The 24,918-nt window shown below is 38.8% G+C and overlaps 1 protein-coding gene across 1 annotated transcript in view; it reads left to right on the forward strand.

Moving 5' to 3' along the window:
* The window catches only part of EPB41L5 (erythrocyte membrane protein band 4.1 like 5), a 50,470-nt gene that overhangs the window by 10,213 nt on the left and 15,339 nt on the right, over positions 1 to 24,918 (forward strand). Inside the window, exons 3-16 of the mRNA XM_082284796.1 lie at positions 1,141 to 1,245; positions 6,120 to 6,162; positions 7,273 to 7,351; positions 9,837 to 9,881; positions 10,187 to 10,239; positions 12,132 to 12,252; positions 12,662 to 12,749; positions 13,371 to 13,459; positions 13,630 to 13,699; positions 14,395 to 14,564; positions 15,029 to 15,135; positions 15,807 to 15,834; positions 18,105 to 18,147; positions 18,446 to 18,561. Of these exons, the coding sequence (XP_082140922.1) occupies positions 1,141 to 1,245; positions 6,120 to 6,162; positions 7,273 to 7,351; positions 9,837 to 9,881; positions 10,187 to 10,239; positions 12,132 to 12,252; positions 12,662 to 12,749; positions 13,371 to 13,459; positions 13,630 to 13,699; positions 14,395 to 14,564; positions 15,029 to 15,135; positions 15,807 to 15,834; positions 18,105 to 18,147; positions 18,446 to 18,561 (1,157 nt within the window). The remainder of the gene's footprint in view (positions 1 to 1,140; positions 1,246 to 6,119; positions 6,163 to 7,272; positions 7,352 to 9,836; positions 9,882 to 10,186; positions 10,240 to 12,131; positions 12,253 to 12,661; positions 12,750 to 13,370; positions 13,460 to 13,629; positions 13,700 to 14,394; positions 14,565 to 15,028; positions 15,136 to 15,806; positions 15,835 to 18,104; positions 18,148 to 18,445; positions 18,562 to 24,918) is intronic.

Consider the following 24,918-nt stretch of genomic DNA (forward strand, 5'->3'; position numbering starts at 1 on the left):
AGATATTACTTACTGTTTAAACCAGATTATTTCTAAGAATAAAAATTTGACTGGCCCAGAATTCTGAGAGGTGTACAAAATCTGCTAATTAGTAGCTTACTAAAAATATGCTTAGAAAGTTATCCCATTTCTCACGTTGTGAATGTATAAATATTGAGATAAAAGATTGCAAGGTGGTGGCTTTACAGAGATAGAGAAACCCTTAAGCTGCTCGCAGAGTAAGCTTAAATAATGTCTAAATTTCTTTGCATTTAAATTTTTTTAACACTATGACTTTTACTCTGATCTAATGATTTATTAATGTATTTTATTACATTTAAGCATCTTAGGTATAATAACTCTTAAGCTATTCTTTCCATTTATTGTTATAAAGGAGCTCATAGCATGAAAAATATGTGTTGTGTAGAAACTGCTCAGTGCTATTTATGTACCTTTTCTTTAAAAACAACTGTTTAATTTTTTAGATCATCACTGTAAAAGCAATGTTTCCTTGGGGCCAGAGCTGTTTTTTTTCATAAATTATGTATGAGCATATGAGCTGGCTTTTTGCATCTAGAAGTTAGTTTTGTGAACTTAGTTTTGTAAATGTGATATCGAAGTGCTATTTATTCAGGTTGCTTGCCCCAGACTGTTTCCTAGCAGTTGCTAATGGAATGCTATCTCCTAATTCAATAGGCTTTCCTACCTGCTTCCAAACTGGTGGAACGCCTAGATACCAAACAGTAGTAAATTCATAAGCAATTTGCTGTACTTGGCTCCAAAAGTTTTCCAGTGCATTAGTTATTGCAATTGTACTGGCTGTGTTTCCAGTTCTATTGAATGTCAGTGAGTAAGGAAGGCCTAAAAGGAAAAATGATAAAATGACATTTTAACACCCTGTTGGGCAAATCAGTGTTGACATTTTCCAAAAGAGGAGATAATGCAAGTTCTTTATGGATATTATATGTGTTTCTTGTGGGGATGCACATTTGCCTTTGAGAAAAACAGCCATCAGAAAATACAAAGGGGGGGAAAAAAAAGGTGTCCACGTTTCATTTTCAGAAGCTAGATTTTTGGAATTAGGATGAAACATATGCCTAGAAAAAGGTAGATGCTACAATAAATCTACTTGCTGTATACTAAATCCTGTTATCTTTTCAGAAAAAAGCCAAAGGCCAGCTCCTGTTTGAACAGATCATGTATCATCTGGACCTTATAGAAAGCGACTACTTTGGACTAAGGTTCATGGATTCGGCACAAGTGGCAGTGAGTAGTTATGCACTTCTTAAAGCAACAGTCTGAAAGTTAAATCTTAATATTGACAAAAATGCTATAAGAAAGCTGCCTTTTGTGAATTAAGTTTTGTGCAGAAGTGACTTCTGTCGTGTGTGATGTTCAGTGTCCCGAAGTTTAATTCCACCTCCAGCACTCTAACATATTACCGTGCTGTTGTCTCTTCCTTTCTTGTTTTCACATGCTCCTGTCACACCTCCTGTTGTCGCTAGGCGGGCTGGTCAAGTAGGACCCCAGAGCCTGGTGTGTCACGTAGAAACACTTGGTGTGCTGATGGTGCAGAGAGGAAGGAGCAAAACTAGAGTGTGTGCTTGGCCCTTTGTTGTATGCTATACAGAGAGGAAAAGGTTTTCTTTTGCAAATGCTGTCAGCTTTCTTGTCAGCAAAACTCTCCCTGTTAATGTCTGCTTGCAAGAGGGGTGTACCTTTGATTTATTCAAATCAGTTGTGACTCAGACCTGCAGCTACAAGTTTTTGGGAGGATATAGGTGTGCTTGTCTGTATCAGTTCAAGTAGAGGATTCTTCCAAGCCCAAGTTTGTTGGTGTTTTACTGTGTGTTTCTAAAAATGTAACAGGTTTTGAGATCAGAAGCAGAGCATTGTCAGAAGCAACCACAATTCTTTCACTTGTGGGCTATGCAGTTTTATAATAGATACTTCCTGTGGTCCAGTATTTAATCCTGCCCACAAGGGTAGCTGCAAGTTAAGTGAGTCTTTAGGCAATGAATGTTTTTTTCTCTGTCCTTCATCCCTGTAACTTAAACCTGTGTTCACTTAGCCCAACATCCCCAGGTAGAATGAGATCTGAGTTTTCCTGCCGCATATGTCAATCTTATTTGTTAGATGTATAACCTAATGGGTTTTGTGTTTCAAGGCCACTTCAGAATTATTTCATGGTGAGGATGGCAGACAGGAAGCACAGAGAATTGTTGCTGAGCTAAATATCTGAATTGTTCAAGGTCAGCATACAAAAATGGAGGCAGTGACTTATATTCATTTATTTCTGTGAAGGTCTGTGTCCAGAACAATTTGAAGGTGATCTCTTTAATTGTTGCAGCTTTGTACAAAGGCAAAAAAAATTCCACAAACTTGAACCTTTGAAAGAAGCTGACAGCTTTGGACACAGTGCTCCACCCCAAAGTACACTTATAACCTGATGGCTTCTTTTCAAAATTATTGTGATCGAATTTTATGCTTAGCATGTAATTGTAGAGAACACACTCCTCGGAGAAAATCGTTGGCATTCAGCATCTGAAGCAACCTTCATGGCTAGTGGGGTTAGCTGCTGCTGGTGTGTAGTTCCCAGTAGGGAAGGTGGTCTTTAACATCTTGCAGAACAGAGACATTTAATACTAAGAAGAAAAAGACCATTACACTAACAGATGGCTGGCATTCAGAACCACGCATACCAATACAAGTGAGTAAACAGCCTATTGCATACCATTTTATATTTCTCAAAATCATGTTAGCTCTGCTCAGCATGTGCAGTCCAGGATGCTGAGTATTGATAACGAAGGACTCTATTGCATTTATCTTTTTGCTTCAGAAAAACAATAATCTGTATGGTTTAGGTATCCTAACTCAGTTTCTGTAATGTGGCTTCTGATGTATTTCCCTGTCTCTAGGATCTCATAAGAGTTCACAGTGGGTTAGTTTTTAACTGGTAGAATTATCTGTATGATAAATTTTTTTTTCTCTTCCTGATCTGTTAGCAAATAAAGCCATTTCATCTTGAAATGTGTTCATAGGAGTTAATCTTTTCTGCCACAGCAGTGGCTCATGCCTTGCTTTTGTCTAGCAAATTATTACTGCCAGTCCAGAGAGCACCTGATTGAGTATTTGCTACTGCACAGTCTACCAGGTACAGGGGATTTCAAACTTGGTTTGCTTCCTTTTCTTAACTATGTGTGACTGAAAAGCAGCAGAGTAGAGATAACAATCTGTTTAAACTGGACCTTAATGATGAACTGCATATAATGAAGCAGAAAAGATTGTATTTTGCCAGAAGAGTTGAATGCAACAGCCAGAGACAATTAATTGCTTGAAGAAATGAAGAACTGTTGTGATAGCAGCCATTCCTGCAAAAGGAGCTGGCAAGTTCTAGCAGAAACCCAATCTGCAGCTGGAAACAAAGAACAGAGACTAATCAAGTGACTTGTCCAAGATTATTCAGGAGACCTGTTAAATAAACAGTGTAAGAATCCATTCCCTTACTGTAGATGGGATTGTCCACTGGCTCTGAAGGAAGATAATCTTTCTGGTACCCAATTAAAGTATGAGAATATTACCATATGAGCTAGTTACTCGTACTGATGCAAACTAGCAACATGTAGTTATACAAAAATTTTCTAAATCCCCCACTTGTTTGAACTGCAAATGAGTTTTCAGTAGATTTTGTTGTGAACAACTGAAGGATTACTTTTATTTCATTCATTCTTTTTTTTGCTGCTGAAGTGATCGCTATTATTGGGTATTAAAGACTTATGGGGATGTGGGGGGAACCCAGGTAATAGAAACTCTTCCTGGTATTTTGGATTTTAGTATTCAAGTAGTAGCTTCTTTAAAGAAGTTCTTGAAACAATCAGTGAAGTGAAAGAATTGTTGTTTTCATGTGATTTCTGTGTTCACTGTAGTCTGATGTTTAGGAAGGAACCAGTTTTAGCCTCAACATCTTGTTAAATAAACCTCATTTGCCCAAACTTCTTGAAATGTTGCTGGGTCAGGATTTGAGGGGGTTTTGTATGTGTTTCGGTTTTAATTTCTGCACCAGCAAACTGTTTTAGTAAGGACTTCCAGTACTCTGCGCAGTCTGTTGTTTGTATTGCCTTCTGTTTAGCAACCTTTTTCTCTGATTTTCAGCAATAGACTGTGCTGTGCAAGCCCTCATCAAAAGTAAACTTTTTTTCTAGGTCTACTTGAATTCCATTTTAATCACTTGGAATAAATCTCAGGTTTCATGACATCTGTGTCTGTCCATTCATGTGTTGGTTTTGGGGCTGGTTTTTTTTTTTGGTTTCATTCCCACCCCCACTTAAAAGCAGTTCTGTTTCCCTTCTTCCATGCACACCCTCATCATTGAACAGAGCTCCTGTGGTCAGCAGCAGTCAGAGCCGAGCAGAGTGAAATGTTATCGGTGCCTGTCGTGGGCCTGCCTCTCTGTTGACTTCCCATGGAATGTGGAGGAGATGAGAGAAAACAGGAGGGAGATGAAACCGGGGGCACAGCCAGTCCTGGAGCCTAGAAAGGGCTCTCCTTGCCATTCTTGTATCTAAATCACCTGCAAGCCTGCAGCTGGGTAGTTTGTATATTTTTTTGATGCTGGAAGGAGAAAGTAAACTCTCTCTTACAGCAAGTAATTTTATGGAATAGGAAAAAAGATTATATTAGTTCCTTGAAGAAAAAAAATTGCTCAACTCCATTTCACTGGTAGTGTAAGCAAAATTTATGTAAATATATGCTTCGTTCCTCCTTAAGCTTCCTGCTTTATTTTAAAAATGTAGTAGATACATTTCAGATAGCTCTCTGTAGCTACTTAGTTTGAATAGGCAATGAGCGTTCTCGGCTGTGTGCACAGCAGCAGCAGATGGTTCGGTCGTGCTCATCTGCAGCTAATGCAGTCACGGCCCGGCTGCGTTACAGGCTGACTTCAGCTCTCTGCAGAAGGCAGGGCTATTCTGGAGGCAGGAATGTGTTTGCACTTGGCATTGCAACCTGAAAATACCGGTTCTTTTGCATACCCTTGTTGCTTTTCTGTCCTCCCTGGGGCTCGCTGTGAACTTCATGTCACATAGTTTAACAAAAGGAGTGTTGCTAAGTATATAATTCACCTGTGTTAGTTGCAAGGTGACATTTGGGATTGATCTGATGAGGCGTTGTTCCCTGGGCATGATGAACCATGCAGGACATGGTGTGTCAGGTAGTTGGCTCTGGCTGGATAGGGTGCCATGTTTCCTGTTTTGGTGAGTCACCTCCTTTGGAGGAGGGAGCTGTTGGCCATGCACAGCACTAGGAAGGAGATGTGTCCCGCTAGCTGTGTGTTGGATTTCTAGCTTTAACTTCTGGTATAAACTTTCCAGCAGTGTGATTATGTGCAATTATTTTGGGGAGCATAGTGTGTATGTGTAGGTGTTTCAATCTGCCAAGCATAGCTCTTTTCACATGCTGTTGTACACAGTGTAAGTCAAGCCATTAATTTGGCTTCTTGTCTAACATATAGCTTATAATTAGCATTACTAGGTAAGGCAGTTACTTGTCCTCCCATGTGACAATTGCTAAAATGTCACCTTGTGAATCGATTTTTGAGAATTAGGTAGAGCCGACTCTGATGTTGGGACATAGACAGCTCTGCTGTTACTGGACTTGAGTCATCTAAAGAAAATGCCTGAAAGCCAACAATATTTATTTTGTCTCTCCCCTTCTTGCCCCAAGTAAACATCACACAGCAACCGAGTGCCAGAGTTTCCAGCTATGATTTACGCTTCTCTGGCACATTGTCACTGGCTGACCTACTAATGTGTGAATTGTTTGTCTGGACAGGATGAAAATCTAGTGGAGTGGTTTGTTAGTATGTTTTTTTCTTTTAAGTATATAGATCTGTCTTGAAGATTTGGTTTAAATAAGGTACTACAGGATATTTCTGTTGTTCAAAATGGACATTTTGCGTTACAAACTTTGAGCAAAAGGATCTCCTGTGAGCACAGAGAGAGCTGTGAATTGTGAAAGATTTGAATTAGATTGTTTTAACAAACTACTTGTTATTCCAAGATGGTCTTCACTAACACTTACTTTTTTGTTCTTTTTGGAAGATTTCTTCATTGATAATTCAGTGAAATTAATTTATTTTTCAGCATTGGCTGGACAACACAAAAAGCATTAAAAAGCAAGTTAAAAGTAAGTGTTCTTTCCATTTTCTCTCAGAACATTGTATTTAACATACAGGAAGCACAGGGAGTGAAATGGGTGGTGGGGGCAGTGTCCTGTGAGGGGGTGAGGGTGACAAGTGACAAAAGCCCTGCATGGTGCTGCTGATTATATAATGACATCTTCCCTCTGTAGCTCATAGTACTTTATTCTAATGTTCTTAATTAAACATGTTATGGGCTCATTAATTATAGTTAAAGTGGAGTCAAGGCAGTTGAAGATGTTTTAGTGTTACAGAGCATTATCCTGGCTATAGGAAAACTTGTCTTAGAGCGTCATGCATGGGACAGTCCTGTATGCATGCATCTGTGTCCAGTCCACCAAGTCCTCACCTGCTGCACAAGGATTCAGTGTGGCCTGGTTGTTGCAGTGATGTGTGCTTGGATAAGATATTGTTCAGCAGCTTCCTTGCTCTGCACTGTGGGAAGTCTTCAGGGATTTGTGGTGTTGTTTTAATACAAGAGAGGTTTTGGAAGCACTGAGAGGGAGAAAATTCCTCCTGTCAAATGCAGGAATCAGCAGAGCGATGCACATTTTTAAAGAACTGTTAATCCACCCTTTTGCTGAATTAACTCTTTGGTTTCCAGAAGAGATGATTCTTCCATAGAAGGGTCTCTTAAATTCCCATAAAGTATGTCTAAACTTCTGTGGAATAGAAGGGCCCGAGTTGTCAGCAGTATTTCCCAGAGCCCTGGGAAGGTATTGCAGAGACCAACAGCGTTCCTGAAGTCAACTGCAGAGCCAAGATGCACAGCTTTCTTGGTGATGGATAGAGCCCTTAAATACAGGGATTAACCTAGATTCATGTGCTCTTGGCAGGGAGAATCAAGTTAATGTGATATGACCATTGGGTTGACTTGTAACACATAAAACAATTTTGTGTGCATATTTAAGTGTCCTTTCACCCTGATGTTCTTCATGGATTTCCCTGGCATAAAGGAATTCCTACTTTAAGACCTTGTGGTAGAGCATAGCCAACCCATTTCAGTCAAGTTTTGTGGTGTGGTTCTATGTAATAAATAAATAAGCTGTCTCATCCAGTAACTGTTACTGCTGTCTTGAATGAATTCTGCTTTGCAGTTGGCCCCCCATATTGTCTGCATTTTCGTGTAAAGTTTTACTCATCAGAGCCCAACAATCTACGTGAAGAGCTAACAAGGTAAGAGGGATTTTGTGTTTGAGGGACCCAAACAAAGCCAGGGAGTGTTTTCTGTGGTGTTTATTTAAAGACTTCTGATGTTTCAAGAGAGTTCCTTAGAGCTGCTTGCTTACTTGGCTTTTTTGTAAATGTAGTTTTCTTTTTGTAATGTGGCTATCTTGTGTGTGGAAATAAATGTGCTGTGATATACAGAGATCTAAATATTTATGTATTACTTAATGCATCATTTTTCATTAGGCAATTTTGGCAACTGATCTGAGTAGCTTATACAGGATGGACAGAGGTTTTCACTGAAGAGAACAGACATCATTCCTCTGTCTTTATTCTTAACCTGTTCATTTCAACTGCATGCAGTCATCCTGTCTCCAGGCAGAAAAGCACTGAATTGCAAGTTAGACCTTCTCTTTGGCAAAAAAGAAGTTCAGTTAGCATTTCACTGATGTGTGGTCTTTGCAGAGCTTATGGAAAGGGAAAGTAGTATTTTACTGCCATGTTGAGCTGAGTTGACAGTTCTGTATGTGTAGGTTTGTAGCATCAGGTGAGCAGCAGTTCCTCTTGATTAAAGCATTTCGCAGATCCATTCTTGGAACTCCATTTCTTATTGGGCTGAGACTACTAGGGTGCTTTGAGAAAGAACAGGACCTACTATCTGTCAGGAGTATAATTCTGTTGTAAAAGGCAGCATTTCTTTGCATTGTTACTGCTGCTGCTGATCCCTTTTGGAGAGTAAACAAAGTTGTGTTTTCGTGATAGCTGTAGACATTTCATACCTCAGTCATTTGTGAGGTGTGAAGTGCATTTGTTTGTTGTTCAGGTTTATGTCTGTGTGGATCTTCAATGTGCACTTTAGCCAAATCCCTCGGAGTGCTACCAGGAAGATTATAGTAGCATTACCCCTTCCAGCCATATGTACCCTGTGCAGCTTCATATTTACATGTGGTAACATAATGTGGTAACTGCTGCTTTTTACTGCTTTCCTGCTGATCTGGGAAGAATGTTTTACCTCCCCGTTCTTATTTTTGAATAAAAATTTAACCATCTTTAAAACCAGTAACCATAGACAAAATTCAGACCTATATCTGTATCTACCATTATGGAACATTTTCATCCATTTTGACTGAGTTCTGCCGGTCAGACCTTGCTGTGCAGGTTTTACCAGGGCAGACCTGAAACCTGAGGGCTTTTAAACACTTGTCTGCCTGCTTAGCTAATCCCCCAGAAGAGGAGAGCAGCAAGTTGTCCTCCTGTCTTGAGACAGTGTGACGCCTTAAAGTAGCAGAAGCTGTGAGAAGTGGAGCTTTGCTGTGGGTTATAGGTGTCACTGGCAGGGGCTTTCCCAGGGTTTCACCTTTAAACAGCAGGACACCCAGCTGGAGCTACTTTTCAGCTTCTACAGGTGCAGCTTGCTCATGTTCTCAGCCAGTGGTTATGTAACACAGCATGGGGAGTTCTTGAATTGTTTGGAAGCAGTTATGTGGCTGATAAGCGCAGACCGGTCACACCCACTACCCACTGGAGGCCTATGTTCTTTTTCATACCTGGGGTCAGTACCAACCAAATTTATTCCTCATGTAGATGCTAGTGTTCAAAAGGCTTTGGATAGTAAGTGGTTTGGCAAAGTATTTGTGGATTTGTATGGAACCTGTAGGAAAAACACCTGCATCTGTTTTGTGTCTGTGTATGAAAGTGTGAGGAGACACAGGCACATGTTGAAGTTGTGTCTAAGGCTTCCAGGCATCTGTGCTAGAATTCACACTGGATACCATGGTGGATGCCAGTGTTTTATACTTGATGAGACTTCTCTTGTTAAAGGAAAGCTGTGTACCATAATGGAGCAAGGGGGCTGCTCTTCAGGGATATTGGATCAGAAGAATTGTTATTGTACACCGAAGGGATTTGTATCCAATATTTGCCCAATTTCTTAGCAAAAAGAGTAGAGAATATGCAAGGCAGTGAAGGAAAGCTGGCTCTGAAGAGTAAAGTTGAAAAGGCTGCAGCCTTTTCAGAAAATACTGTTTATTTTTTGTCACTTTGCAGTCAGCTTTCCAGGTTAGACTTCAACTAAGCAATCCATAGTAGAAAAAAAATTTTTTTTTTGCAAGACTTAAAAATAACCATTCTTTTATGAGATTGGTATGTGTATGAATAATGAAGGAAATGTGGAAGGTGGAAGTTGTTCTTAGCTCAAGTAGGATCACAAGAGAAGAAAAAAATACTTACTTGGGTATCCTGTTTATTTTTCCATGCAACACTGTAGTTTAGCTTTTGGCAACTTGTACTTTCGGGTTTGCTTCATTTGAAATGCCTGCAAAACACACAAACTGAACTGATAAAGCCTTGAAAGGTCACAGTGTGGTTTCTTTCATCTTGAAAACCCATGTAAAGAGTAGGAAGCATTTTTATTTGTAAGGCTGACTTACTCCTGTTCACTGAGTGACACATCAGCACTATTAGTCAATGACTTATTTCTTATTTAATCCTACAGGTATTTATTTGTTCTGCAGCTGAAACTGGATATTCTTAGTGGAAAGTAAGCAGCCTTTTCAACTATTACAGTGTGTTCAGCATAGAGTTTATTGCATACATATTTTGATAGTTAATAAGTTTTGCTTAGTAATGTAATGGAGTTTTTTTTCTGTAAAATACTACTTTTCTATGCACGAATATCAGGAGAGGAATGCTTAAATAATGTAGAGCTTATCTGCTGTTAATTTTCTGAAAACCTACTAATACCTTTTCTTATCCCAGACATTTGCAGTTTCTTACTGTCAGTTACATAAGTTGTCTGCTAATGGTGTCAGTTCAGGTTTTAACAACACATTTCTCTTTTGGCAGATTGGAATGTCCTTTTGACACCGCTGTCCAGTTGGCAGCTTATAACATGCAAGGTGAGTAGGTGCAAAAAGGGAAGGGTGAAGTTGCACAAACAGCTTTGTGTAGACTCTTATTAACTGTTTTAAATAAAAGTCTGTCCTTGTTACATCCATAAAATAGACTCTGCCCGGACATGAGTGATCCAGTGTGAAACACAGATCTTTGTGATTGTACTTGTGCTGGGAGCATGTACAGAAAATTACTCAATTCCTCAGGAAGCAGAACAAGGAGGTTCTGAACATAAACAGCTTTGCCCTAAAGTTGTTTTCTCAGGTGTTTTGTGCAAATCTGTCCACTTTCACACAAGATACAACATCTGAAGCCTTCCTGAATTGTTTTGATGTAGTAACACAGCTCAATTTTATAAGGGTTGGGATTAAAGTGTGAAGACGCCTGCCTTTTTAACCTGCTCTTTTGTGTGGAAGGAAAGCAATTAGAATACATTCCATAGTTTAAAATATTAACATTGTTAGAGCCTTAAGATACAGGTTCAGTAAATAAGATTTTGGAAGAACAAAGTGATCTAATTAGGCCATATACCCACTGCTTTTTGTGGTGGTCTCGTCTTTCCTTTCTCCAGTGAATGAGGCCTCTAGCAGAGCTTTAATCTTACTGTCTGACAGCTGTGTACTTTTATTTAAATCAGCTGGAACCTGAGCTGGCTTTGACAGCATTCCTTTCAGCAGAGGCAGGCGTTTTAGTGGGAGTAAATTATTATAGAACTATGGACTTCCTCAGTCAGCATTTAAAAAAAAAAAAAAAAAAGGAGGGGATGAAAAGACTATTATTATGCTTGCAGCATTCAGAAGTCCAAGAAACAGGGTTTTATAGTGTGTGTCATTTCTGTACCTGTGGAATACTGGCATTTATTTGACTTTTCCGGGTCTTCCCAAAGATGTCACTATTTTTCTCTACACAGACATCTGTAGTTTCATTTTTCAGACAGAGCAATTACTGGCCTGCATCAGACTTCCAAAGTCCCAAGTTACAGTATTATTCCCAAATTTTTGACTATGAGCTGAACATTAAGAAGCAACTTGAAATTAGTGGGAGGAGCCAGTGCTTAGTGACTGTGAAAATCAGGACATTTTTTAAAGGTTTATAGCTGTGAGTTTCAGCATTTTAGGTATCTATCAGTCTTTAAAACTGGGCTTGTTAGCATCTGTGGAAGATGGAGTTGTTCTTTTGATGTGGCACACCCCTTGACTGATGTGTTCCAGTATGCTTTCTAAATAGCATCTCTTACTGCCCCTCTGAGCATGCAGCAGTGGACTCGATGAGCCATTTGACCAACCCAGGAGGGCATTTATTATGTCCTTAGATGAAAAGGAGACCAACAAATAACAGCTGCATGATTGTGCCCTGATACAGAGTAATTTTAGCAGGACAGGGCCATATAGAATAATAAAACCAGAAACTGATTTGTAGGATGGACAAACAGTTTCATGAAAAACATCAGAACTGGTTTTGCTTTTTATAAATCTCAAGAGATACTGTTTTAATTCTTTATGGCAAAATTCCTTTTAACTTTAGTCAGCTGTCATCTCAGTAGATGCTTCAGAGATAAAAGTGTTGAAAACTTTCTGCTAGAAAGAAAAAAGGTGAGTTTCAATGATGGTGATAAATCCCCTTTATAGGAAGCTTGTTAAGGAATATGTGAATAATACTTTGTAAACATAAATACAAAGCTTTTGTGCAGACAACACAACCATTGGTTCGGTGTCCATAATTTCCCTGTCAAAAAAGATGCCACTTCAAAAATAGGTAGAACTGGAGGAGAAGGAGGAATGCAAAAATAAATTTACTGTTTTAGACTAACTAGAAAAGAGTGCAGAAGTTCTACTCTATGCAGAAATATCCACTGTGTTTATTTGGAACAGTGCTTAACAGTGTTGTTCTTTTGTAGCTGAACTTGGAGACTATGATCCTGCTGAACATGTCCCTGAGCTGGTGTCTGAGTTTAGGTTTGTTCCCACTCAGACTGAAGAGATGGAATTAGCTGTTTTTGAGAAGTGGAAGGAATGCAGGTACTACATCTTCCAGTGAATGCTACCCAGCTGTTTGCACTGATTTTTCTGTGAAGAGACTCTGATAAAAAGATACTGCTGACACTTATTCTGTGGTCTTGCTCAGAAACAGAATTTTAATATGGTCCTGTCATATTTTGTAAGAGAATATAATGTGAAAAATGAAGCTTTTCAAAGGTCTGAGTAAAATAATGAGATACAAAATCTTGAAACACAGTAATTTTTGCAGCAGCATTTTCAGATTAAAACTTCAAAAAGTGACCTCGATGTTCATTAAAGTGAACAAGTGTCACCAATGTTTAGGTTTTTCACAAACTTTCAGGAAGTTCTTTTCCTCTTTCCTCATATACCAGTTTTTCCCTTCTGTGCTTTTTCAGGCATCTACGTAACAGCAAAAATTTTATTTCAGGGGGCAAACACCAGCACAGGCTGAAACTAACTACTTAAACAAAGCTAAGTGGCTGGAAATGTATGGTGTAGACATGCACATAGTCAAGGTATGTTTAACCACAGCATGGTGACCTTTGGAAATGATACTGTTAGTTTTGTGCTACATTTCAACACGGGTTCTACTTCGAGTGGAGAAAGAAAAGGAATGTTGTTCTCATGCAATCTACGTAACAAGTGATCTGGCTTTGTGTCAACATTCCAGTTTTGGCATATATTTCTAGAAGGTATAACTTGAGTCCAAGCATATCTGCTCTGTGTTAAATGTGTGATTGATGTGGAAGTGTGTACTACAGTTTGTGTTTAGACTTAAGTTTTGTGGAAAACCATAGTAATTAAAATTTGCTGGGGTGCAGTTAGCTACCACCTGAAGAACTACAAATAAAGCCTAGATCTCCTGTGGAGGAGCAAGCGCAGCAAATGCATAAGGAGGTCTTTATTACACAGACAAATCAAGAAACTTTAATTTTCCTCTTTAGTTAGCCTTATTGAAGTGTTGCAAACAAGAAAAACCATTTTGTAAGATCATCAAACTAGAGTTTTGTTGTATAAGATAAGCAGATATGTGTGTAATTATAACACTGGGCAAACAAACTACGTGAGTCACTCTAGTAAACTGGATAGAGGGTCAAACACCAAAATGAATATAATTTTTATTTTGTGGTAATTAGGCAAGAGATGGCAATGATTACAGCCTGGGACTAACACCTACAGGAGTTCTTGTCTTTGAAGGAGACACAAAGATTGGTTTGTTTTTCTGGTAAGATCTCTGATTGTACATTAAAATCTATCTTTGATTTTGGTTCTTGTGTTTCTTTTATGATAGCAAAAAAAAAAAGTTTGGGTTATGAGAACACCATGACTATGAGATACCTTCTCAGTAGGTTACTAAAAGTTAGACATAACCTGCACTTTCTGTTCATCTGGCAGGCCAAAGATAACAAGGCTTGACTTCAAGAAGAACAAACTCACTCTGGTTGTTGTTGAAGATGATGAACAGGTAGATAAATATCTGTTTAGATAAATCTCAGTCTTGATTATACAGTACTAGTTTACATATTCCTAAATCTCTTTCCTTGTATTTAAGTTTTGAGAATTAATGTAGATGCCTGAAAGATTTTTGATTGTGACTTGGAGGGGAGGAGGGAAATGCAGGGACTTAAGTAAAAAATAAATTTTTCGTCACCTATTTTTTTAAAAGAGAACACCTGGTAAAAACTAGAGCAGATACTTTGGAAACAGCATGCATTGCCTAAGAAAGTCTAGAAGAAGCCCACATACCACATTTCGTAGAATGAATTACTTAAGCAGGTTTCAGAATTATTCCTATGGGGAAGAAATTGCATACAACTGCATACCAGTGCTCACAAAAAGTGAGCACTGGTAATTTGAGAAGATTAGATTTGGAAGTGAAACCGTGTTAGCCTCATCAACAAGTATCTTCCTGTTGTAGTGGTGTCTTTAATTTGTAGTCATTCAGACTTGTTAAATATATGAACTCCTTTCCAACCTTAGACAAGGTAGCAGTTGTTCATTATAGCTTCTGAAAAGGTTGATTTTTCTGCCTAAAACATTTTTTTAAATATATATATATTAGGAATCATAAAAACCAAATTTCATTTGGCTTGCATGAAATTTTAGCTTTGACTTATTCAAGCCCCTTGTAAGTTGTCAGTGTGCTTTGTGTGCTTTAAGGGAAAGGAGCAGGAGCACACTTTTGTCTTTAGACTGGATCATCCCAAAGCCTGCAAACACTTGTGGAAATGTGCAGTGGAGCACCATGCCTTCTTCCGGCTCCGAGGTCCCGTCCAGAAAAGCTCCAGTCGATCTGGCTTCATTCGCTTGGGATCTCGGTTCCGGTACAGGTCAGTGTCATCTGTCATTTGGCACATGTCTTCTGTCATTCCTTGCTTTTCCTGCATGCTGAGTTCTAGTTCTATTGTCTTTCTCTAGGACTTTGGGCAGTATTACTGAAGCTTTATTCTCTTCTAGAATTTTCAGTTTCTCCCAAACCCCACATACTGGGACCACAGAAATATGCAAAGGGCAAGCGTGCTTTTATCAGCAACTTAATGTTTTAAAAGTCATTGCTTCTGCCATTTGTCTTGGGGAAATGGGGTGAAGAAGAGAATGTTTCTAAAACTCTTACCCTCTTTTGTTAAAGGCCTTTTGAGGTGTGGAGTTTGGGATGTTTTGTTAGAGCTGACACCAGATAGAAAGCTATGAATTTAAAATAGAAATAAGATGTTTCGATGAGCAGTGTCTCTATTCTGTCATTAAAAGTAAGTGATTTATTTTTCTACTTTGTACTTTAACATGGCATTTTTAGTGGGAAAACGGAATATCAAACCACAAAGACCAACAAAGCCAGGAGATCAGCATCCTTTGAAAGAAGGCCCAGCAAGAGATACTCAAGACGAACACTGCAAATGAAAGGTAAAAGAACATCTGTTCTGAGAAGTATAATCCAGTGTGAGAATCAGGTAATCGTCTCCTTTAAAAATCCTGGGTAGGAATTCTCCTGTAGTTGTTTGCCCTTCTCTTGAATTTTCAAAATTAGGTTTTCTTTGACTTATTTAGGAGACCTCATGTATTTATCAGAAAAAGCTTGTATCCAAAGCATGTCCAAGCCAGCTTGCATAGCACGTAAAACACCCATGAAAATTGCACAGTAGGTCTCGGTATGAAGATGGAAAACTTGGGTCCAGGAAACAGTGATATATTAATGATAGTATTTTAATTGAGTTGGAAATTTTTGTTATTGAAATCTTCTTCATTGTTGTTAGGAGTTGCACTTCGTTGTCATGATCTGCCAGCATGTGATACCTCATTTTTGACTTCCACTCTTGCATAGGCCAAGTGTGACAGCCATGTCTGACTTCAGATACTTGCTTAAATCTGAATTTGGCTTGCTCTTCAGATTTTTTATTTTATTTTCCGATTTAGATTTTTTTTTCACACGTTATACATGGGATGTGTGCAAATTTTGCTCTTTTGGTTGCCTACTTTTAGGCAGTGCTAGGCAATTTTTATTAATCATATAATTAATACTTAACTGATAACCTAATTATAAATTAAATTTTAATTAATGCTTTGTATTTCTGCAGCATACACTGCTAAACTGGAAGAAACAAGGTAAGATGCATTCCAATATTTGAATTTCTGTCCCTGATGTTTGGCACTTGTACTTGAGCACATGTCTGAAGGAGGAGGATATAGTGTGTTGGCCTCTTTAACTGTGGTTTTGCCATGGGTGTTGTGTTTGTTTGCTTTACATAAAAGTTAGTGTTCAAAGCAAAGCTCCTGTGTTGCTGTCACATAGACAATTTTGCAAGACTTGCTTACTAGCTAACAAGGAATTTTGTTTATTACTAGCTACGGTTCTTGCTGGGCATGAGCTGTAGTTCATGTGCTGCCATGTAAAGAGATCAGCTAAAAATGTATGAGGAGGTGTTCTTCCTGAAATCTTCCTGCTCTGGCTGTGTGACTTAAATACATCATCAAGTAACAGTCAAAGACAGGGAAAAGACAGTAAAATTAATATTTTTGAAATAAGTAGATGGTTTTATATTCTGTATGACCCTTGAATTTTTTTTTTTTTCATGATCAACATTGAAAGGGAAGCCTTTTGGTTCTTTATTTCTATACCAAGAGTCTTCCTGGATGTGTCAGGTCATACTTGCTGTTGCAATGTAAATTACTCATATGTATCTGAATCATAATTTTCATACCCTTCCTTAAGGGAAGAGAGGAAACCAGGTTAAAAGGAACTACCTCATAGTGAAGAAACTTAGGTCACTCAGTTGTGGTTTCTGTCCTTTGCCCTAATAACTTGTGAACACTGCAATGATCAGTTGCAACCAAATTATTTTTTAAAAAGTCAATATTCATAGATATTGAGCACCATGGTGAGGTGGGTAAGGAATGCCAAAATAACATTTCAGAACAGCAGGTTTAATACAGCCCACCATTTTCTGTCTGTAGTAGCAGGGCTGATTCTTGCTTGGGAGGGGGAAAAGTCTGGGAAGTGTGGGGACAAGGCTGCAGTTATTCTCCTGTATTGTTTTTTCTTTTGATACAATGGGAAAGTACTGTTCTAAACTGGGTATCATTAAGATCCTCTGCATGCAAAATGTGACTGTTTGATTAATTAGTGCTCTTGTCATGCTGTGTTGTCATGCCCTTCTCCAAGTTTCAGGCTGCTTAGGTCATTCTGAGAGTGGGAAGAGAAACTTCATATGCAGTTTCTCCTCCTGATAAGACTGCGGTCTCCTGATCTGCACTGAGGCGTGGCACTGTTGTGTCTCCACAGCAAGCTGTGCCATTTCTGAAACTCTGCACTCCAGTGCTGCTAATTAAAATGCATCATGAAAGATGTATGTTGTTCCATTCTTTTGTGTTAACCCAGCACAGGGGAATGTGCTACTTAGAGGGCATTCCTAGATATTTCTTTTAATTCTCGCACATTCTCCCAATAGAGAAGGGGTGAAGGGGCAAACAGGCAAGGAACAGTTTGCTCAGTGTTGACATTACGGTGTTTTAAATAAATTCTAAAGAGTCACTGAAGTAAATACAGAAATCTGTTTGAATTGTCAGCTTGCCAGGTTGGATAGCTCTTGTCCAGACCATAAATCAGAAAATTAATGGGTCGTAGGAAATGGGAACCTTTTTTACAAGATTAGAAGTCTGGGGAAAAAGTTTGCTTTGCATGAGATCCATAATGCATAATTACTCCTTTTAAGTCTCTCAGAAATGTGAAATGTCTCTTGCAGGTTCAGAAATCATCAAGGGATACGGGTCTTATTTAATTCATCAAATATAGTAAATATTTAATAATATAAATTATTATTAGTGCTGTGCTGAGTTGTTGTGCATGTAAAGTTGAATAGCTACTTTTAAGTCCATTAGAGGTTGTATGCGCAAGAGACTCATTAATTTTTCTGATAAACTTTTGTGATGTGAAACTTCAAATCAGGAGGGTTCTAGTTATGGAACGAACATAGTATCTACAGCATGTAGACAATGTACAGCATTTTGACAATGATACATTTTGCTGGATGTTTTAATTAAAATTATATAATTTTTGCTTTAGAAGTGCCGCATCGTACTGCTGAATCAGGAAGACTTTTTAAACCAAACTGGCTTAGGGAAGGAAGAGTTAAAAACAGATGAGTTGCAGATAAACTACAGCTTGAACTAAGAAAAAATAACTTGAAGCCCTTAGTTACCTAGAATAAGACAACTGACCTAAAGCAGAAATGTTGAAGGTCTTTTTGGGAAATATCTTAGACTCTGAAAAGTCTTTCAGAAGTCTGAAAAGACTTTCTGAAAGTCCTTACAGTTTTACCAGCCTGCAAAAGCAGTTTGTTGATTAGATTCACTTTTAAATTTTTCTTGTCTTTCAGTGCTGCGCACAATGCCATTACCAGCCAAACTAATGGATCACAAGTAAGGACTCTCTTTAATTCTTTCAAAAGGCAGTTTTCATGTGTCTCAACAGATTTGAGGATTTTTTTATTTGCTCTTGAAATCCAGTGATTGACCAATGGAAAGTTACAGGTAACTACTGTATACAGTGCTGGAAAAGACTGGGCATAGGTATCCAGTGCTAGGGAAGTAAGGGAAGAAAATGGCCTTGCTTTAGCTTTTTGCTTAAGAGGAAGTGTTGATATATTTTGTTCTCTTTAATGTGTCATCACTTCATTAATGTGTGTATAATGACTTGTTTTTTATTCTGTCTCCAAAGAGCTGGAATGCAAAGCCAAACCTGCCTGTCCTAACAGCGGTTCCTTCTGCGCCAGTCTTAGTGGAAATAGAAAACCTCCCAAGGAGCCCAGGAGCAAGCCAGCAAGATAAGAAGTGGTATGTTCAGCTTTGCTGGGAAATGAATTTTGCTTGCTTGCGCATGATTCAAGTAGTGTTTCCTTTATCTACTTAAATAAGCTGCCATCCTTGTATCTGTAATGTAAGTTGACAGTCAAGTTAGTGATGATGCAGCTGATTCCTTCCCATGCATCATGTGTGGAGAGGTGAGGACAACATGCTTAGTCACTGCCAACCAAAAGAAAATTTCTTCAAGGGTTAAAGGAATTAAGTCAGGAGTAGCATTTTCAAGTCTTGGAGAGAGTTGGGTCCTTCTCATGTGCCATGACCTTGTAAACCTTTGCTTGGTATTGTGGGGCCCAGGGACTTTCCTTGATCCTTAGGATAATACAAAACCTTGTAAACTGGTATCTTTTTGAATTGTTTTTTGAACCTTCTGAAATAGGCAAACTGACTTTTCTCATGAGCTTGGGTAGAATTGGGAGCTTGAGGAAAATGACACAAGCTGAAGATAAGAGCTTTGATTTCATGTAATCAGAGTGTTTGTTCTATTGATTAGATGCATCTCAAAATGAAGAGGATTTGTTTGAAGATAGATAAATGTACGTCACTTACCTTTTCTTTAACTAATTCTATATTGCAAAGCTATTTTCAAACCAAAACTGGCATGTATCAACCCACTACTTGTGCACAGGTCATCTTGACTTCTTTGGCTTCTCATGCCTATGGCTTATGCAAGTAGGGAAATCCTGGCTTCTGCCAGACTCATCAGGAGCAGTAGTGGTGGAATGGAGTGACATGAAAGCTCTTATCCTAAGCAGTTTCAGCCCTCAAGAGAAAGGGTCTTTCTCCCATTGTCAGGCATATGAATCTGCTTTGCTTCAGAATCTTCTTACAAGTAGATGATACCTGTTTCTAATGGTGACGTGACAAATGTACTTTAATTTTGTAAATTGTTTTTGTTTAAAGACTTTTAATACTATCAATTTTGAATGATAAGAGGGATGGTAATTCTGCTTTGAGTTGCATTTTATTGACATTTCAATCAGAACATGTGATCAATGCTGTTTTTTCTTTCTTTTGCCCTTGATTTATCTAGTATCTGAAATCTGTGCTTGTCTATGGTGGGATCCTGTTGATCGCTCGATTCCTTCCGTGGTGGTGGGTGAAAGGTGGTGGCTTCTTTATTCTTCAGCATTCTCAAAATGGTTTTATTTTGATTCTTTTGGCCTGATTGCAAGATGAGTGCTAGACACCTGTATTTCCTTTGGTGGAAATGTTTGACTTTGCTCCAGACAGCTCTTCTTGGGTATCTGATTTGTGGCTAATGTTCCTGCTCATGTCTGCAAGGCTGCTGTTGCTTACTGAAATCTGGCTGCTTTGGTTCTGAAGCAGAGAGGGCTCTGTAGCCACTCTGTTTCAGTTTTGGGTTTGTTATGCCTGTTTTTAGGGTTGAGAACTTGAGCCTGTCTGTGTTAACCTTGTCCAGGAATCTCAGGTTACATGCCAGCTGCTGCAGGATGTAGTGTTTAGAAGAGTGGGAGTGAATGCAAAATACACCTTCATGTAACCCAAAACAGTGTGTCCTAAAGAAGACAAGCTTCATGGCAGCTGGTGCATTTTAATTGATAGTGCAGTGCTTCTGCTGTGTCTGTGTTATGTTTTGTTGAGACATTGTTACTGAAAGTAGTTGTCTGCTGGTTTTAGTGTGTTCACTGGAAACAGTTCTGCTTGTAATAAAGGGCAAATGCAGCTGTAGGAAAAAGAAGGCAGTTTGGAGCTGAGGCAGGAGTTGAGCTGCATTCTGGTTTCCTAGATGGGAAGTGGGGTTACGTTAATGTAATTGCCAGAACATACATATTTATTGCTGGGGGCTGTGACTTGGCTATTGTGCCTGCAAGGGTGTCTTGGTGCTGCTAACAAGATCTCCTTTCAACTGCTACTGTCTTTAATTGGCCTGTTTCTGCATGAATTATCTTTGCTTTCTGTCAGAAAAATAGTCTTCTTTTAGAGAGAGCTTGCCAAAGATTGTTGAGAACACCAAAATCTTTTGGACTGTGGATTTTGTAGATAGTTAGATTGAAGGGGTTTAGAAGTAAGGTCCTGACCTTGTGGGTTTCCATACTCTGCTTGGCAGATGCCTGTATTGGCTACCTTGCAGCTTAGATCCCTTCCTAATGTCAATGTTTCCTTTAATTTAAAATGTTAATGCAGCAGCTGCCAACAGCAATTGTGCCAGATTGTAGAAAGTACTTTGCCAGATAGGAAGGATTTTAGTATTTCTGGGGTTTTTTTTGTTTCGTTTTGGTTTGGTTTTTTTTTTTGTTGGTGTTTTTTTTTTTTTTTTTTTTTTTTTTTTTTTTTAGTTTTTTTGGTTTGGTTTTTTTTTTTTTCTTTGCTTCTTTCCTGTAAAATTGCCAGCACAGGAAAGCTGTACTGTTCTGCAAGATCTGAAAATGATCTGGAATATTAGCTGCAAGTCTGGAAAACCTAAAATATGATCGGTGTCTTTCCAAGTTTAGTCTTTCCCCAGGAAGCTCCTTTTGTACTAAGATAGGACAGGAGACAAAGGTTTAATATTTGCTTCCTTACTGTGGGATAAGTAGAGAGAATTTTTTTTTTTTTTTTTTGCTAGTGAATGTAGCCACATACATCAGAAATGGTAAAATTAAAGGAATGAACTGTTGGGGATTGGAGCCCTCGGTATTCATGGGTCACTTCCTCAGTGTATTTCACAAAAACCAAAATTCTGAATTTACACATGGGTGACCTTTGTACAAATCCTGTCTCTTTTCTAAAGGAGGACTATCCCTGAATGTTAATAGTTTACTTCTGTTGTGAATCCTGCATGCTTTTCTGCTTGCCTGCCTTAACACGTGTGATCTTCCAACTCAGCTGTCTACTTGGCTGATCTGGATCATGAGAAGGTGCAATTTGAGCTTAAGGCCATCTGACCCCTCTATGTGAACAGCAACAATCCTTCCACTTTGTTTAGATTTGGCTCATTAAGTCCAATCTTTTACATTAAACTGAAAGAATACCTTCTTTTTAGGAATTTCCTTACTTTCAGTAGTTTATGAACTGCTTTCTTCCAAGCACTTTTTTGATATGTGACTGTACCTTGTATCAGCCTCTCCTAAAACATACAAGTGAAGGATCCTAGCGCTACACAGACAACAGTTAACAGATCATTGTCCATTTTTTAAGTATTTTAAAATCTGGCTGTTTGCAGTTAATTGCTTATCCCTGCTGCTTTGGAGATTCTTGTGCCTAAAGCCTTCCAATTTCCTGGCTAGGGGCTCCTGCATAATAGTTTTTTTCAAAACACTTTTTATAGTGATGAGTGTTCTCCCTTGCTCCTCTTTCTAGCTTTTGGAGGACTTTATTCTACCTGTGGCAAAGATTGGCCATAACTGTGCACGGCATTTCTATGGGTTTGATTTTAGGAATTCTAAATTTAAAATTTACAAACCATTATGCCTTCATATGCAAAATTAGAAAGTAAGGTCTTAGTTTGTGTTGCGACCTTTTGTAAAATTGTTCTTTTTCAATTAAATTTTTTATGTTAATGCAAGTTATAGTTGCAAGCAACTTCTTCAGTAGTATTAGTCCCTTAGTCACCTAAATTGTGGATGATTTGTTTAGTCTACTGTTTGCTCCTGCACAGTAATGTTAATTTTTTTTCTGAGTTTCTATTTTCTTCTCCTTATTTTAAAAAATTTGCTTTAGAATCTGCCCTTTCCAATCACTTTGAAAACTGGCATTGCTTATAGATACTTGTTTCAGGTGTACATTTAGAGCTGCCATTTAAACTTGTTTTCTGCGAATAAAATGTGTTGTATATTTCAGAGGTCTGTTCCTCCATCACATTATTTTCTCCCATCTGTAAAATGCACATGATTCTTGCTTAGTTCTGTGAAGTGTTTTGAAATACGAAGTGCTTTACATTTGGGAAGCGTAAGCAACGTACATGAGAGAGCTTCATTTGTCAGTTCAGATTTGTGCAAAAACCTGCACGTTGCTTTGCGGAAAAGGGGTTTATTTGGCAGTGTCGTCATGTGCACATGTACTTGCATGCCTCTTCCCTCCAGTATTCACCTTCCAGGAATGCCCCTTGTCTTTTCGCATCCATCTTCTTGTCCTCACCTTCGCTTTGCTTCTCCCCTCTCTTCCTCCTCCGTGCCCATTGACTAATTCTCCCCCTCCCGCTCCCCAACGCTCCAGGCCCCCTGACGCCGCCGGCCGCTGTCACCGTGGTGGAGCCGCGTGGGAGGCGTGGGCCCCGCCGAGGAGCCGCGCTGCGGACGGACCGTGCCCCGCGCCCGTCCACGAGCGCAGCGCCAGGAACGCGGGGCTGCGCGGCGCTGCCGGGGCCTGCGCTGCCCAAACCACCATGAGCAGTCTCTGAGACGTGGGCCCTGCTGGAGCAAGGGACTGCTTTCCGGCAGAGGCTGGCAAATGACCTCCTGAGCTCCCTCTGGGATAAGGACAACGGACCCAAAGCTGACTATAGAGGGCAAAAGCTTTTATACAAAGGCTCTGCGGATTGTGCTGTTGGTATTTAGTCTTTAAAGAAAAACAACATATAGACCAGAAGCCACTCATCACTGTTACATTAAAAGCAGTACATATCTATCTATGTGTTCATATAGATAGATATATTTTTTAAATTGTGTTAAAGTTTTTCTCAATGACAGACTCATTTTTTTAAGTTGGGTTTATGTTTGAGAGCCATGCAGGAAGTCACATTTGCTATAAAGCTACATATGCAACTAGTGGGTTATAATATGGTTTCAAAAATCTAAAAGAAATAGAGGTTGTAACTGCCCCTCCGTTTGAACCATGATCGTGTAAAAATATCTAAGATACATGGTTGATCTGAAAACTAACTTTTTTTTTTCTCAGTAAGACCTCTTCTGAAAAATACTGTTTGGAAATGGAACAGAATTATTTTCAATTTTTTAAGAATAAATTTATCAGAACTCTCAAAAAGGCAAAGAGTAATTTTTTTTATTATTATTTTTTGCTTTTTACAATTTTTTTTTCTTTTTTGCTTCTCTGGTCCAGTTGAAAAGAAACAAATATTTCCTGACAAACACCAGTCCTACCATATGATTCACGAGGTTAATTGTTAAGACTCCAGCTTCATGGCTCATTGGTATTCTTGGGGGCCTTTAACAACATGAGGAACAAACCTTTACCCTTGAACACACTGTGTTTTCTTGTGTTTTCTGAAGTTTGTTGCTTTTAAATTGCAATATTCTTTTCCTTTTAAAAAAAAGAGGAAAAGTTGTAACAGAGGGCTTTTAAAATTAATTTATATTTAGCTTTTAGGATAAAGGAGTTGTTTGAATGATTTTCAAATTGTTTCACTATGTTTCAAATTACCTCACAGCTCACAAATAAAAAACTATTGTTTTCAGATACCCAGACCTGAAGAACCAAAGAAGTAAGTGTCAGCCAGGACATAACTTAATATTGCCTGAGATATTTTAGCCTCCTCACCCCCATATCTGATGGGGGAAAAGGGTTTGCTAATGAAATATGAGTCTCTATTTTACAACTCTGCTTAAAATAAAAGTATGAGTAAGCTGTATACTAAAGATCTGTGAGATCTACCAAGTTGATGGGAGCTATCTCTTGTGCTCTTTTTAGTTTTAGGTTTTGAATGGTGGATGTTGTAAACTTCTGGAGTGAAGCAAACCCATTTATTTCTTTCTTATTTATAAAGTTGCATAAGAATATGCAAATGAAAACAGGTTGTTTAACTTTACAATATCATATCATGTCTGTGTAGTTGAGGGAGAAGAAGCTAATTTGAATGGAAGAACTTGGGCTAGTTTTGTATTTAAAATGCAAGAACACTGCTGCAATAAGAAATTACTGTTTTATTGCAGTTTTAAGTTCAGATGTGCTTTTGTCGAGGTCAGGCCACTGCAAGTAGTGGCTGAGTCCTCAGGTATCAGAAAAGTTTTGCGTAGCTGTCGCAGAATTAAAGAATAGCTGAGGCTGGAGGATGTCCCTGGAGATCATGCAGTCCACTCCCATGGTAAGAGCAGGGCTGAGTAGAGCAGGTTGCTCAGGACCATGCCAGCCAGGTTCTGAGTATCTCCAAGGATGGAGACTTCACACCCTCCAGACATCTGTTTCACCAACCTCACGGGAAGAAAAGTCAGGTTTTTTCTTGGGTTTAGAGTGGAATTTTCTGTATTTCAGTTTGTGTCCATGGCCTCTTGTCCTTTCTCTTGGCTCCCTTGAGAAGAGTTTGACTGTTCTCTTTACTCCCTCCGTCAGGTTTTTATACACATTGGTGAGATCCTCCTGAGCTTTCTCCTCTCCAGGCCAAGCAGTCCCAGCTGTCAGGTTCACCTCCTAGCTCAGATGCTCCAGACCCTT

The sequence above is a fragment of the Coloeus monedula genome (assembly GCF_965178545.1).
Source record: "Coloeus monedula genome assembly, chromosome: 7".
NCBI classification, from domain to species: Eukaryota; Metazoa; Chordata; class Aves; order Passeriformes; family Corvidae; genus Coloeus; species Coloeus monedula.